The 14,866-nt window shown below is 47.7% G+C and overlaps 1 protein-coding gene and 1 long non-coding RNA gene across 2 annotated transcripts; both read left to right on the forward strand.

Moving 5' to 3' along the window:
- The first annotated feature begins 353 nt into the window (after positions 1-353).
- LOC123519076 (fibroin heavy chain-like) lies at positions 354-11,228 on the forward strand. The gene is made up of 6 exons (XM_045280263.1): positions 354-1,269; positions 6,943-7,000; positions 7,886-7,978; positions 8,144-9,066; positions 9,608-10,293; positions 11,103-11,228. The coding sequence occupies exons 1-6, from the start codon at positions 354-356 to the stop codon at positions 11,226-11,228; spliced, it is 2,802 nt and encodes a 933-aa protein (XP_045136198.1).
- Positions 11,229-12,960: 1,732 nt separating this feature from the next.
- Positions 12,961-13,635, forward strand: LOC123518641. Its single transcript, XR_006678851.1, has 2 exons — positions 12,961-13,128; positions 13,284-13,635. It is a non-coding gene; the product is annotated as an uncharacterized LOC123518641 (long non-coding RNA).
- Positions 13,636-14,866: the final 1,231 nt, after the last annotated feature.

Consider the following 14,866-nt stretch of genomic DNA (forward strand, 5'->3'; position numbering starts at 1 on the left):
ATAACAGGGTGCAACTGGCAAGCACCAAGCAAACAAGAGCGACGGTGTTGGGATATTAAAGGCCGGTTGCCCGCGACTAGGGCAGTCCTGGAGCAGCTGTGGCAGCTCCTCCCACACACACAGCCCTCATCATCCCTTACCCTAGCTCTGTACACTTGTCTTGGGGATCCAGAAGACAAAACTTTGCCGTGAGTACCGACACAAGTTCACTTCTGCCTTCAATGCTGAGTCTTTGTGAACCTAAAGGATGGCAAAACAGTCACATGATATGAAAGTTTTAGAATGAGGAATCATATAGGCGTTAGTGGTCCTGGTTAATAGCTGGGTTTCATCTTCTTCCCATAAAGGAGGCCATGGGTAGGAGGACTTGTCTCCTGCTGGTGGTGGTGGCGGTGGTGTCAGTGACTGGAGTTCTTTCTGCCGCGCTCCATCACGCCAATGAGGACGACACTGAAGCCGAGCATCTCTTGAGACAAAAGCGAGAGGCCCATCGCAGTGCCGTTGCCATTGCTAGCATTGGTGGAAGCGGCGGATGTTCCACCTGCGGCAGTAGTGGCAGTGGAGGATATGGCAGAGGAAGCAGCTTTGGAGGTGGAGGCTTTGGAGGAGGTGGAGGCTTCGGAGGACTTGGAGGCTTTGGAGGAGGCTTTGGAGGTCACAATGGTGGAGGCTGTTCAGGGGGACTCTGTGGTGGAGGAGGAAACTACGGCGGAGACAGCTGTGGAAGTGGTGAATGCGGTGGAGGCTGTGGAAGTGGAGGCTGTAGTCGCAGCGGCGGCAGCGGATTCGGCGGTGCGTGGAGCAGTGCCTCATCCTTTAGCAGCTCAGGATACAGGGGACGCCGCTCTCCACAGTCTGAACCAGCGGCGGGCGAGGGACAGCCATCGCAGGAGGATGTGTCAGTGGAAGAGGAAGTCGGCGGCAGGACGGTGCGTGAGGCCAAGAGAAGAATACCTATCGGCTCAGGCTCTTGGAGTGGGTCCGCCTCGATCAGCGGCTCTGGATCAGGCTCTTCTGAATCAGGATCTGGTTCTATTAGCGGATCATGGGGCGGGTCAGGAAGCGGATCAGGGAGTGGCTCGGCATCAGGGAGTGGATCGTGGGGTGGATCAGGCAGTGGATCCGCCAGTGGTTCAATATCAGGGAGTGGATCAGGATCAGGGTCTGGCTCAGGCTCAGGCTCCATTAGTGGGTCGTGGGGCGGGTCAGGTGGTGGATCAGGCAGCGGGTCGGTATCAGGCAGTGGATCGTGGGGTGGATCTGGCTCAGGTGGAGGAGGAGGTGGATGTGGTAGTAGTGGAGGATGTGGTGGAGCAGGAGGAGATGGGGCAGGAGGTGGAGCAGGTGGAGGAGGTGGAGCAGGCGGTGGATCGGGAGGAGGATATGGAGGAGGATCAGGCGGAGGAGTAGGAGGTGGAGTAGGTGGAGGAGCTGGAGGTGGATCAGGTGGAGGAGCTGGAGGTGGATTAGGTGGAGGAGCAGGAGGTGGATCAGGTGGAGGAGCAGGTGGAGGAGCAGGAGGTGGAGCAGGTGGAGGAGCAGGAGGCGGAGCTGGTGGAGGATTTGGAGGAGGTGGAGGAGGAAGTGGTGGCTCAGGTGGAGGATTTGGAGGAGGTGGAGGAGGAAGTGGTGGTTCAGGTGGAGGAGCTGGAGGCGGATCAGGTGGAGGAGCTGGAGGTGGATCAGGTGAAGGAGCTGGAGGTGGATCAGGTGGAGGAGCTGGAGGTGGATCAGGCGGAGGAGCTGGAGGCGGAGCAGGTGGAGGATTCGGAGGAGGTGGAGGAGGAATTGGTGGATCAGGTGGAGGAGCTGGAGGTGGATCAGGTGGAGGGTCAGGTGATGGAGCAGGTGGAGGATTTGGAGGAGGTGGAGAAGGAACTGGTGGTTCAGGTGGAGGAGCTGGAGGTGGCTCAGGTGGAGGAGCTGGAGGCGGATCAGGTGGAGGAGCAGGAGGTGGATCAGGTGGAGGAGCTGGAGGTGGATCAGGTGGAGAATATGGAGGAGGTGGAGGAGGAAGTGGTAGCTCAGGTGGAGGAGCTGGAGGCGGATCAGGTGGAGGAGCTGGAGGTGGATCAGGTGGAGGAGCTGCAGGTGGATTAGGTGGAGGAGCTGGAGGTGGATCAGGTGGAGGAGCTGGAGGCGGAGCAGGTGGAGGATTTGGAGGAGGTGGAGGAGGAAGTAGTGGCTCAGGTGGAGGAGCTGGAGGTGGATCAGGTGGAGGATTTGGAGGAGGTGGAGGAGGAAGTGGTGGCTCAGGTGGAGGAGCTGGAGGCGGAGCAGGCGCAGGATTCGGAGGAGGAGGAGGAGTTGGAGGTGGATCAGGTGGAGGAGCTGGAGGTGGGTCAGGTGGAGGAGCTGGAGGTGGATCAGGTGTAGGAGCTGGAGATGGAGCAGGTGGAGGAGCTGGAGGCGGATCAGGTGGAGGAGCAGGAGGTGGATCAGGTGGTGGAGCAGGCGGAGGATTTGGAGTGGGTGGAGGAGGTGGAGGAGCAGGTGGTGGATCAGGTGGTGGAGCAGGTGGTGGAGCAGGCGGAGGATTTGGAGGGGGTGGAGGAGGAGGATTCGGCGGTGGGTTTGGTGGTGGTGGTGGAGGTGGAGGATATGGGCGTTAGAGGGACATTATAGGATGAACAACTGGTGGATCACAACGGGCGGTGGATGTGGAGTAGCAACGGAAACTCCACACCTGCCACAGTCTAATTCACACGCGATCCACTCCCCTTCTCCCTTCCATCATGTACTACTACTACTACTACTACTACTACTACTACTTTCACAATCTTGCAATATACACAACAATTACATGCATGCCTACAAACATAAAGTCTATTTCTAAGCTAAGAGCATTAAAAAATAGATTTGCTTTCATCGAATATTGCTAGAATTAAACACACACACACACACACACACACACACACACACACACACACACATCTTGGTCTCCCATAACAGAATTACTTACACGTCGCAGGAACTCAACGCCCGCACGCCTCAGTGCCTCTCATCTGTTTATTGTTTACTCAGGAAAGAAAACAGAACACAAAGAGAAGAAGCTTGTGTTAACGTTTTCTTTCCTTTTCCTTGTCAATGCAGATTTCATGAAACACTTAAGAATAGGTATTTTACATGTGAAAAGTCGCTAAGTATTTATAGTATACCTATATGATAGAAAGACATCAAAGTTACGCATAAAAACCTAAAAAAAGACTTTCTCCACAATTTATACGGTAGCTTATTGCTCCATTTAAGTTTTGGGAGGTATAAGTTAGTGTTTATCCTTTATTTCATGAGATAATACAGATGGTCACATAACAGTAGATATATCAGAACAGTGAGAACTAGTTGAGAGCATCTTATCCACCCTTTGAATAATTCGGTGCCCACTTGGCTTTAGACACATGCCAATAAAACTTAACATCACCTGGCAGTTGTTTCATTATCCCATATCTACAGTTTTGCGTTGAGACTTCACTTATTTCACTAGACTTCCTCAATAAACAGGCCTTCGTTTAAAAATGTTTTCGTGTGTGTGTGTGTGTGTGTGTGTGTGTGTGTGTGTTTTCATTATCCTATTGGTATTTTTGGGATGATTCCTGATAACCAACGAGAAAACCAACGAAAACTTGACTAATTGTCTCATCTACTCCTTATAAGGGCATGAAGCGTTTCAGAATGTCTTGTCAAACCAAGAACACTGAGTACAATCAAAAGGACATCGAAAACAACATCTTCACAAGAATTTGCACGCGAATAATCATTTCAATAATAATGATTAAAAAAATGATAATAAAGGAAATTACGTAAGAAGTTCGGTGTGGCCTTGAACGAGGTATGCCAAGCGTGAGTTTAAATCCAAGTCCATAGATGGCTGTGGTATTTTATTTACCCTTGCGCAGTCCATCCACCCACCCAGTAGCAGGTGTAGCTCAGTGACCTTCACGGTATTCGCTTGTGAGCCTGCAGCGTCTGATGTGCCTGTTCCCATTTTCCTCTGCCTCCTCTTCCATTCCTTTTTTTATTCCTTTTCTCCTCTCCCTTGTCTTCTTTTTCTTGTATACTGCGTCTCTGACCAATTCTTCTTCTTCTTCTCCCCAGGACTCGTCTTTCTTCGCGTCATGTAAGTAAACATCCTCTCCTCCACATAAATCTCGGGTGTTCATGTTTTTAAAAGGAAAGCCACTTGGCAGCTGTGCAAGAACCGGAGACGTAATGAGGAGGATGAATCCTTCATGTTTACTCAAGTGTTGTAAAGATTTATTTTCACTGAACCGGCTTTAATGGAAGTTAAAGCTGTTTTTATGTTCAATGATAATTAAACGAGGATATGATAGCATTATCAATAATAGAATAAAAGTACTAATGAAGCTCAATTGATATTTTGTGTAGGTTTCATACTTGTCAAATACGTATCAAGCGTTAGACTCATGCATTTTATCTCCGTCTCAATCTCATACGCAGATCGCCTCTAAAAATTCACGTATTTTTAGAAATATTTCCCAAATATTCTTTTTATTATGATATTTTCCGAGAGAAATAATTGTAAAACCGAATTTTTAAGATTATAAAACGTCCGCTTTCCTTGAGTTTGTAAGCCTTCACCTGATTGGTAGATTACAGCCAACCAGCAATCGCTATACATAATTCTATCCCGTGCTTTGTTGCTGAGGCGTCGCCTTGGACCTAACCAGGGGCTGCGCTCCCTAGACCACTGCTTCTCACTCTTTGGGACTTCCAGGGATTGACAGCTCTGAGGTTCTAAAGTTTTGTACTCGTGAGACTGAAACATTAGACCCTTAGAGCAAGGCACCTTGGACAGGCTTATCTAAGAAACTGTATGATAATAATCTTTCTTTCTTCGTAAGATTTTCAAGTTCCTACAATGATTTGGTCTAATGGAACAAAAATCTGTTAGGGAGACCGGACAAGGGTAAGAAGAGAATAAAGTGAGAAAAAGGTATAAAATAAATTTGATTGAATAAAATAAAACTAATTGCTCCTGATGCGTCTCTAAAAAAGAAGCGGGTGGAGGATCTGAGAGAGAGATCAATGTGTTTTCTGAATTAGACATATGCAGGTTTCTCGTATTATGTAGACGTCCTAAAAAGGAAATATATATGTAATCGATAGAATAACAGATAGGCATTAAATCGAGTTAAAAAGTCGAGTTCAGTAGGTAACCCTTGGGCCCCTCCAACAGGGAGTAGCCGCTTCTCTCCTCCCACCGACTGGGTTACATTGGATTTGGTTAGTAATCCTTGGTCGTTAGTAATGCTGCTGACCTATAACACAACAACGCTCGTGGCAGTCGTCATCGCCGACGCTCCCGCTACCGTCAAAGATGTAACTTATGTATTTTCAGAGATTCTTTATGTGATGTTGTTGGTTTCTGACCTCTTCAGCAACGCATGTTACTCGATTTAATGCTCCCTATACCCTAAAACGCCGATTTTCCACAGGTTCCCTATATCGTTGGGGATGAGAGCTAGGCAAAAACTGAAAAAGTCATAATTTGAAAACTGTTCATTTGCGACAAAAATTATGCAGAACATCAATCAAATCACTACGTGTCTCACCAAAAAAGAGAGAGAAAAAAAAAAAAAAAAAAAAAACATAAGCCACATCTGAAAATCGTTGGTCTGCTAAAACTACAGATTGACCTTTTCATTAGGATGGAAAGACGTTTTACGGATGCTTTCCGGCAACTATTCCACTGTTGTTTGCCCATTGATCATCGCAGCACAATACAGACAGTCCACGGAGCATTAACCTGGCTGTACTTTGCTCCAGAGAGAGAGAGAGAGAGAGAGAGTGTGTGTGTGTGTGTGTGTGTATTACCAAACGTGGTCACTTGAACAACGGTAGTGCGGAAGACTGGTCATTGGAGGGCAAGAGTGTTCAAGGTCTTCTACCGTGTATGCTATATGTTTGTTCTCTTCTATGTACTCTATATATGCTTACGAGACTCTTGTTGTTGTTGTTGTTGTTGTTGTTGTTGTTGTTGTTGTTGTTGTTGTTGTTGTTGTTGTCGTTGTTGTTGGTGGTGGTGGTAGTGGCGATGGTGCTTTTTGTTTTGTTTTTCCACATTCACTTCCCTCTTTTTTTTGAGTTTTAGCTTACTTAATTCTTTCATTCAAACAGTCATTAGTTCTGTCTTTTTTTCTTCTATATTTTTTACATTGTCTCCTCCTCCTCCTCTTCCTCCTCCTCCTCCTCCTCCTCCTCCTTCTTCTTCACCACCACCACCACCACCATCTTACGTCAAGGGGAAGATCTAAGGGAGCTACTGCTGACGTAACATATAAGAGTTGGTGTCTTACTACTAAAAAAAAAAAAAGAAAAAAAAACCAGGTATATTAAACAAACACTCATAATTTTCCACTGGCGGGCATACGCTGACAATCATTTTACATGTGAGGAAGCAGTTGATAGTAGGAACAACGTGTGCAGGAGTCATGATAAGGAGGAATGGGAGCTTCTGAGGTGAACAAAGTACTAACCGAGTGGTGCCCGAGGTTATGTAAAGATTATATATGCTTATGGAGATTTTAGCGGGAGGCGGAGGGAAGGAATGTTAGACGATACTCAGGAGTCTGCCTCGCCACGCACCCTGTTGGTCACTCCCGTCCCTCACTTCGACCTTCGCTGCGCCATTGTTCTAGGAAGGAAGCCCAGGAGCATATTGGTGTGGGGATAGTCTAGACAGGAAGCGATGGTGTCAGAGAGAGAGAGAGAGAGAGAGAGAGAGAGAGAGAGAGAGAGAGAGAGTTTCCGTAAATTGTAGGAACATTTAAACAAACATCGCTATATTTTTATCCGGGCTATGGTTGAGCAACACACTTAGCGAGCCGCGGTACACTGGTTAGCGCAATTGGCTCACTGAACACTGGATGGGTACAAGGTGTGAGGCAAGAGCTTAGTAACCCAGCATTCCCTCCCGTCAAGAATCCTCAAGCCAGCCCGGTGTGGTGTATAGTATAATCGATATCTTCCCAAGCATTAAGTAGGAGACACTTATGTAGACTGATGATGAGTAGCACTTCAGGGTGTCGAGTGTCGCTTACGATTATAAGAAATTAAGATAAGTGAGTGCTTTTAAGATGATAAACTCCTCGTATCTTTTTTTTTTTATTCTGCAGAAAATTTCCATAGATAAGATAAGAAAATATCATCATTGTCATCATTATTATCATTGTCCTCACTATCTTCATCGTCCTCATGTAAACACATCCTACGTTATATCTTAAAGCGAATCTTTCAGCCAGCCAACCAGCCAAGCAGTCTGTCAGTTAGTCAGTCAGTCAGTCTGTTTGTTAGCCATTCACCCAAGTAATCAGTCAGTCAGTCAGTCAATCAGTTAGTCTATCAGTCAGTTCGCCGTACGATCATTCATTCTGCCAGTCAGCTGACTATACATTCGTCAGTCAGTAAATCATTAATTCAGTTAGCCATACGCTCTGCCAATGAATCAGTCAAGCCAGCCAGCCTTTCAGTCAATCAGTCAGTTGGTTAGCTATACAGTACACTCCATCGATCAGTCAGTCAATTAGCCATACACTCAGTCAATAAGTTCATTCAGTCAGTCCATGAATTAGCTGGCGATGCATCACAATAGGTCTGGCCTGGATCGCCTCACTGACCGGCCCTGCAGCGCTGACCTCTGATGGCCTCCGTACAAAGAGACCTATTACCAGACACCGGACTTTCCATGGTCAGACCTCGCTCGTTCCCCCTGTTCTCGGAACGCCCCCAGAGTTACTATCCTTCAAACATGCCGACTCACCCTTGTTGCCTAAATAAATACCCAATGCAATCAGTCAGTCGGATGGTAAATTATGCAGCATTTCCTGGAGGATATTTAAGGAGTGTGTTGTGTGGCCCTGGGCAGTCAGGGTGCATCCTCGGCCCTGCACGGTAGTCGACACACGCCTGATCTCTCACGCCACACGCCGCTGTCCTGTTCTGATCCACTTATCGCTTTGTAAGTGTCTGGATCAGATAATTTTGCTCGTAGATGTAATGTCTACAATGCTACAACCCTCCACAGGTCTCATAAATGTGTGATGATCATGACAACTTGCTGATACAATGGGGATAGTGCGGTCACCATATATGATAAAGTGTTCACAAAATTGGTTGCTTTCAGGCGTGAAGCAGCTATGCACAGGTGTGCTGTGCTGCTGCTGCTGCTGGCGGCGACGGCGGTGCTGGCCGAGGTCCACCGCCACCAGCGAAGTCTAGGCCACCATGACTATGTTGGCCACGACCATACTGACCACGATCAAGCAGCTTCTTCCCGTGTAAGAAGACACGGCGTTCACGGCAATCACAACCACGGTCACAACCATGGCGGCGGCTCGCTCACTAACAAACCAGGTGTTGGTGGCGACAACCCAGGTGGAAATTTCGGCGGCGGCTCGCTCACCAACAAGCCTGGCGTCGGCGGCAACTTTGGCGGCAATCCAGGCGGAAACTTCGGGGGCGGCTCGCTCACCAATAAGCCCGGGGTCGGCGGCAACCAAGGCGGAAACCTCGGCGGCGGCTCGCTCACCAATAAGCCTGGCGTCGGCGGCAACCTCGGTGGCAACCAAGGCGGAAACTTCGGCGGCGGTTCACTCACTAATAAGCCTGGAGTCGGATTCAGGCAAATTCATCGGCGGGCAGCCAGAGGAGCGGCAGCGGTAGCTAAGGAAGAAGCCAGCCTGTCGCGAGCCACCAGGGAGGCGAGTCGGAAGCCGTGCCTCCTGTGTAACCTTGGCAGCGGCGGCGGCGGCGGCGGCGGAAGTGGCAGCGGTTCCTGGAGCGGTTCATTCAGCGTCAGTGGTTCTAAAGGGTCCGGGTCCGGTTCCATTAGTGGTTCACTCGGTGGCTCTAAGGGGTCAGGAGGATCAGGGTCCGTCAGTGGCTCCTTCGGTGGCTCTAAGGGCTCAGGCTCAGGCTCAGCGAGTGGATCTTTTAGTGGATCGGGCTCCGGCTCAGGCTCAGGATCAGGATCAGCGAGTGGATCGTTCAGTGGATCGGGCTCTGGCTCAGGCTCAGGCTCAGGATCCATCAGCGGTTCATTTGGAGGTGGTGGTGGTGGTGGTAGTGGTTGCGGTGGTGGAGGTGGTGGTGGCTGCGGTGGTGGTGGTCATGGTGGTGGTGGAGGCATAGGTGGTGGTGGTGGTGGTGGTGGAGGCATAGGTGGTGGTGGTGGTGGAGGCATAGGTGGTGGTGGTGGTGCAGGTCATGGCGGTGGTGGAGGCATAGGTGGTGGTAGTGGTGGAGGCATAGGTGGTGGTGCTGGTGGAGGTCATGGTGGCGGTGGAGGCATAGGTGGTGGTGGTGGTGGAGGTCATGGCGGTGGTGGAGGCATAGGTGGTGGTGGTGGTGGAGGTCATGGCGGTGGTGGAGGCATAGGTGGTGGTGGTGGTGGAGGTCATGGCGGTGGTGGAGGCATAGGTGGTGGTGGTGGGGGTCACGGTGGTGGTGGTAGTGGAGGTCACGGTGGTGGTGGTGGTGGAGGTCATGGTGGTGGTGGTGGTGGAGGCCACGGTGGTGGTGGTGGATCAGGTGGAGGCATAGGTGGTGGTGGTGGTGGTGGTAGTGGTGGTGGAGGTCACGGTGGTAGTGGTGGATCAGGTGGTGGATCAGGTGGAGGTTTTGGTGGTGGTGGTGGATCAGGAGGTGGAGGCTTTGGTGGAGGTGGTTCAGGAGGTGGAGGCTTCGGAGGTGGTGGATCGTCAGGCGGTGGATCTGGAGGCGGATTCGGTGGTGGTGGTGGATCAGGAGGTGGATCAGGAGGCTTCGGAGGTGGTGGATCCGGAGGTGGATTCGGTGGTGGAGGTGGATCTGGAGGCGGCTTCGGAGGTGGCTCAGGAGGCGGTGGATCAGGAAGCGGTGGCGGCTTCGGAGGTGGATCGGGAGGCGGCGGCGGCTTCGGAGGTGGATCGGGAGGTGGCGGCGGCTTCGGAGGTGGATCAGGAGGCGGCGGCAGGAGGCGGCGGCGGCTTTGGCGGTGGATCAGGAGGCGGCGGCGGCTTTGGCGGTGGATCAGGAGGCGGCAGCGGCTTTGGAGGTGGATCAGGAGGCGGTGGCGGCTTTGGCGGCGGAGGTGGAGGAGGCGGCGGCTTTAGTGGAGGCGGAGGAAGCGGAGGTCGGGGTTGCCTGACCAACAAACCCGGAGTGTTGTGTCCTGGGGGAGGAGTGCAGGTCGGGGGCAGTGGGGGTGGCTATGGTGGAGGTGACGGAGGCGCGTGGGCCACAGGGGGCGCCTATACCTCTGACGGTAGCGGCGTAAAGGGCCTGCGAGTGAACGTAAGGAGCGGTAATGCTTAAAGGGGTTAACTTCATTCTTCTGCACAAGAATAAGAGTTGCAAAGGTGTTGCTGAGGGGTTTCCTTGAAATGGTGGCGGAATACGAAGCTGTGTGTGTGTGTGTGTGTGTGTGTGTGTGTGTGTGTGTGTGTGTGTGTGTGTGTGTGTGTGTAAGTGTGTCCTTGTCCGCCACTTTATTGCCTTCACGTCTCACTCAGTTAAGATTAAACCTTAATAAAATTTCATTCAGAACCTACATTTTCTCCAGCTGAAGTGTTTGCTCTTTACGTATGTTTTTCCTGTTCTAGATTTGTCCTATTGCTTGTGTGCTTGTGTCCAATAAAAATTAAGTATTTATCCAAGGTACTTTTCAATTTACCTGAGCCTCTGTGTGTAATATATAATGTCTGTTGACACCTCCAGTGATGCTCAAGATTCGTGTGGGATCATCTGTTGTTATTTATCATCATTATCATTATCATTATTTTATTTATTTATTTGTTCCTTTTGTTCTTGCTGCTGCTGCTGCTCTTGTTATTTTTTTCTTTTGCTCTTCTTCCTTTTTCTTCATCATTCCTAAACAGCATCATTTTTCTGTTATTGTAGCTATTATCATTATTATCATTTGGCGCTTGATAATCGCCAGAGAGGACGAGAAGTGGTAACAAACGGGGAAATACCTCTAACTGACTAGTGACTGATACTTATTGCTTTATTCTTAGCAATATGACAAGTATGGCGCAGATAATAAGCCAGAATATTCCTGATATTCCCGTTGTGCCATTTCATTTATGTGATTCAGTTGCTAGCTGCTCATAAGACTGGTGTGGCAGCAAGAGCATCGCTTCTCTGCTCACCCCTCCGCTCCTCAGCAAGCGGAGAATGGTCATGGCGATGCACAATGCAAGGCCATCAGGCGCACACAAGTTATTTAAACTTACAATATCTGCGCTTTAATTTTCATAGTTACATGTTCAACAACAATATCGACAACATTTTTAATGGGGTGGTGAGCCAAGTGATTGTCTGGACAAATGATGGTGCCCATAACGCTATACAATGTCCTTTCAGTATTTCTCTGATGCTTCATTACCTGTTCCTTCTCTACAATTCTGACAGACTAGTCTTTATTCATCTTTTTGTTTATTTATTCTAGTTATTTGTTTTATTTGAATTATATTTTTATTTTATTTATCTACGCGCCGCGACTGGCTACGCATTCATGGACGGCCTCCCCTAAGTAAGCATATGCTTCTGTAAAACGACAACTAAAGTGAAGATCTTGCTTCCATCCTGGGATCAAAATAATCAGCTTCGCGTTACTGCCAGGAAAGATTATTAAGCCTCTTTGGATGACAGCCCCTTTAGCACCAACTGTATGATATATATATATATATATATATATATATATATATATATATATATATATATATATATATATATATATATATATATATATATATATATATATATATATATATATATATATATATATATATATATATATATATATATATATATATATATATATATACACACACACACACACACACACACACACACACACACACACCGAGAGGGTCCGGGTTCGAGTCCCGGAAAGCGGTGAGGCAAATGGGCAAGTCTCTTAATGTGTAGCCCCTGTTCGCCTAGCAGCAAATAGGTACGGGATGTAACTCGAGGGATTGTGGCCTCGCTTTCCCGGTGTGTGGAGTGTGTTGTGGTCTCAGTCCTACCCGAAGATCGGTCTATGAGCTCAGAGCTCGCTCCGTAATGGGGAAGGCTGGCTGGGTGACCAGCAGACGACCGTGGTGGTGAATTAACACACAGGAAGGGAAAAGCTCTGGGTGGTCTTCGGTACAGCTCACACAGCGCTGCTCTACTCATCCCGCACTGCCTCCCCAACAATGGCAACAAATAACGCCTAATTCTACTCTTTATAACACCTTGTTTTCGGTTGAATCTTTTTCGTATGCTTTGCGCTGTAATTAAAAGAAAACTCTTTTCTCGCTGAGAGAGAGAGAGAGAGAGAGAGAGAGAGAGAGAGAGAGAGAGAGAGAGAGAGACGGAGATACCTCAGTGGGTAACCGCATGGGATCGGACAGATGTATGTACACACCACGTATCTCCCTGTTACTTTGGCATTTGTCGAGTGATTTAAAGTTACCTACATGTCACCATGATACCCAGGTTTTAGGTGGTTACACCAAAGATGCATTTGGGTGGTGATATGGACCCTAATATGGATACCACTATAAATGAAATTGCCTGCGCCACTAATGGGTGGGAGCTTAACTGCGCTTCCAATACTCTTCAAGTTACCTCCAGGTGCTATAGATCAGGACATAAAAAAAAAAAAAAAGGCAAATCAGACATATTCCCCGAGCGGAGGCTACAGGGAGATTTGCCTCACCAGACCGGAACATAATGCAACAACCTTGGCGTTGGAAGTCATGATTTAAGTTAACTCTTCTGTCTCATCAGACGTGACATTGTGCAACCACCTGTCTGTTTTTTTGTATTTCTAAATACTTATGACATGACCTATTCTAAGAGGTACCAAGACACTTCTGTAATTTTGGATAATGTTTTTGAATGTATTCTATAGGGCTCTATTCTTCAGTGAGATATCCACGTTTTATGTAGCGCTTGGCCAGAGCACCTCTTAAGGAAAACAATGGTAAGCTGTAAGCAAGCATGTGTGAATGCTGGGGTATTAGAGAGCGGATGTGCGCAACGAGTGCATTCCTGCTGCAGCTCCTACACGTGCACACAGCCCTCATCCCTCACTCTCCATACACTTGACTCGGGCCTTCCTGAAAACAAAACCCTGCCGTGAGTACTGGCACAAGTTCACTTCTGCTTTCAATGCTGAGCTTTGTGAACCTGAAGGATGGCAAAAAAATCACATGACACGAAAGTTTTTAGGATGAGGAACCATAGCCGTTATTGGTCCTGGTTAATAGCTGGTTTTTATCTTCCCCAAAAAGGAAACCATGGGTAGGAACACTTGTGTCCTGCTGGTGGTGGTGTCAGTGACTGTTGTTCTTTCTTCGGCTCTCCATCAAGCCAACGAGGACGACACTGAAGCCGAGCACTTCCTGAGACAAAATCGAGAGGCCCATCGCAGTGATGTTACTACATTCACTCGCAATGGTGTAAACGACAACAGCGGCACCGGCAGTGCGTGGCGCAGAGCCTCGTTCTTCAGTGGCTCGGGATACAGTGGGCGGCGATAAAAGGTAGCTCTCTGGAGATGCTGTTTAAATGTTTGCTCTCTAAAATTATTCTTGTTCGAGAGTTGACCTGTCGCTTATGCTCAATAAAGAAAATTCACGTGAAGTCCTTTTCAATTCACCTGGGCTATTGTATTATGTGTGGTCTGGTTACACTCGTAATGCTGGTAACTCGCTTGCTGTTATCTGTTGTTATTGTTGTTTTGTGTTGCTGTTGTTTATTTTATTATTATTATTATTATTATTATTATTATTATTATTATTATGCCTTCCTGGGAAATTTCCATAGTTCATTATTTTTTTTTCATTTCATTCATTTATTCATTTTTTATATTGTAGGGGAACTGGTCAAGGGCAACAAAAATTGCTATAAAAAGATAGACAAAGGCCTACTCGGGTACCGATCCCAGTGCAGGGGTCAAAAGCATTAACTAAATGTACTGGATAAATGTCTTGAAGCCTCCTTGAATGAGTTCAAGTCATAGAAAGGAAGAAATACAGATGCAGGCAGGGAATTCCAGAGTTTAACAGAAAAGGGATGAATGACTGAGAGTATTGGTTAACCCTTGCATAAGATAGGTGGACAGAATAGGGGTAAGATGAAAAAGAAAATTAAAGCTTTATGTAGCGAGGCCGCGGGAGTTAGCAAGTTAGCAAGATCAGAAGAGCAGTTGTCATGAAAAATAACGAAATTAGCTACAGAAGATAACAAGAGATGCAACATTGTGACGGTGAGAAAGAGACTTAACACAGTCAGTCAAGAGAAGCGTTAAACTTTTGACACTTAAGACCTTTTTTTTTTCATTTATTCATATGTGTGTGTGTGTGTGTGTGTGTGTGTGTGTGTGTGTGTGTGTGTGTGTGTGTGTGTGTGTGTGTGTGTGTGTGTGTGTGTGCTTCCTCACCTGTATACTGTACATCTGCATACAATCAATAAGGGCGAGAGGAACAGGTGTGGCTATGGAGGAGGAGGAGGAGGAGGAGGACAAGTGGGAATGTTTGCAGGAGTGAAGGAAATGTGGGATGGTGGGGACGAGGCTTCTAATATTGTATTCTTCGTTTGTGTTTCTTATATATGGAACTTGTGATTGTGTTGATGATGTGGGAATAATGACTGTTTCTCTCTCTCTCTCTCTCTCTCTCTCTCTCTCTCTCTCTCTCTCTCTCTCTCTCTCTCTCTCTCTCTTACCACTGACATTATACTATCAATTACTTTATTCATTCTATCACTTTGGAATCTATCTAGAAATAAATATCGTAGCATGGGTGTGTCGGTACAGCTAACTCACCGCCACTCAGTTCTCACCGCAATGCCTTCAAACAACACATAATTTTAT

Source organism: Portunus trituberculatus, chromosome 44 (genome assembly GCF_017591435.1).
Source record: "Portunus trituberculatus isolate SZX2019 chromosome 44, ASM1759143v1, whole genome shotgun sequence".
NCBI classification, from domain to species: domain Eukaryota; kingdom Metazoa; phylum Arthropoda; class Malacostraca; order Decapoda; family Portunidae; genus Portunus; species Portunus trituberculatus.

Excerpts from the sequence above, each read along its gene's own strand:
- LOC123519076 (XM_045280263.1), top strand. The coding sequence starts at position 354 with ATGGGTAGGAGGACTTGTCTCCTGCTGGTGGTGGTGGCGGTGGTGTCA. Across the intron at positions 1,270-6,942 it reads GTGGGGTGGATCTGGCTCAG|AATCCTCAAGCCAGCCCGGT; the intron begins GTGGAGGAGGAG and ends CCTCCCGTCAAG. Across the intron at positions 10,294-11,102 it reads TAAAGGGCCTGCGAGTGAAC|CTGCTCATAAGACTGGTGTG; the intron begins GTAAGGAGCGGT and ends TTCAGTTGCTAG.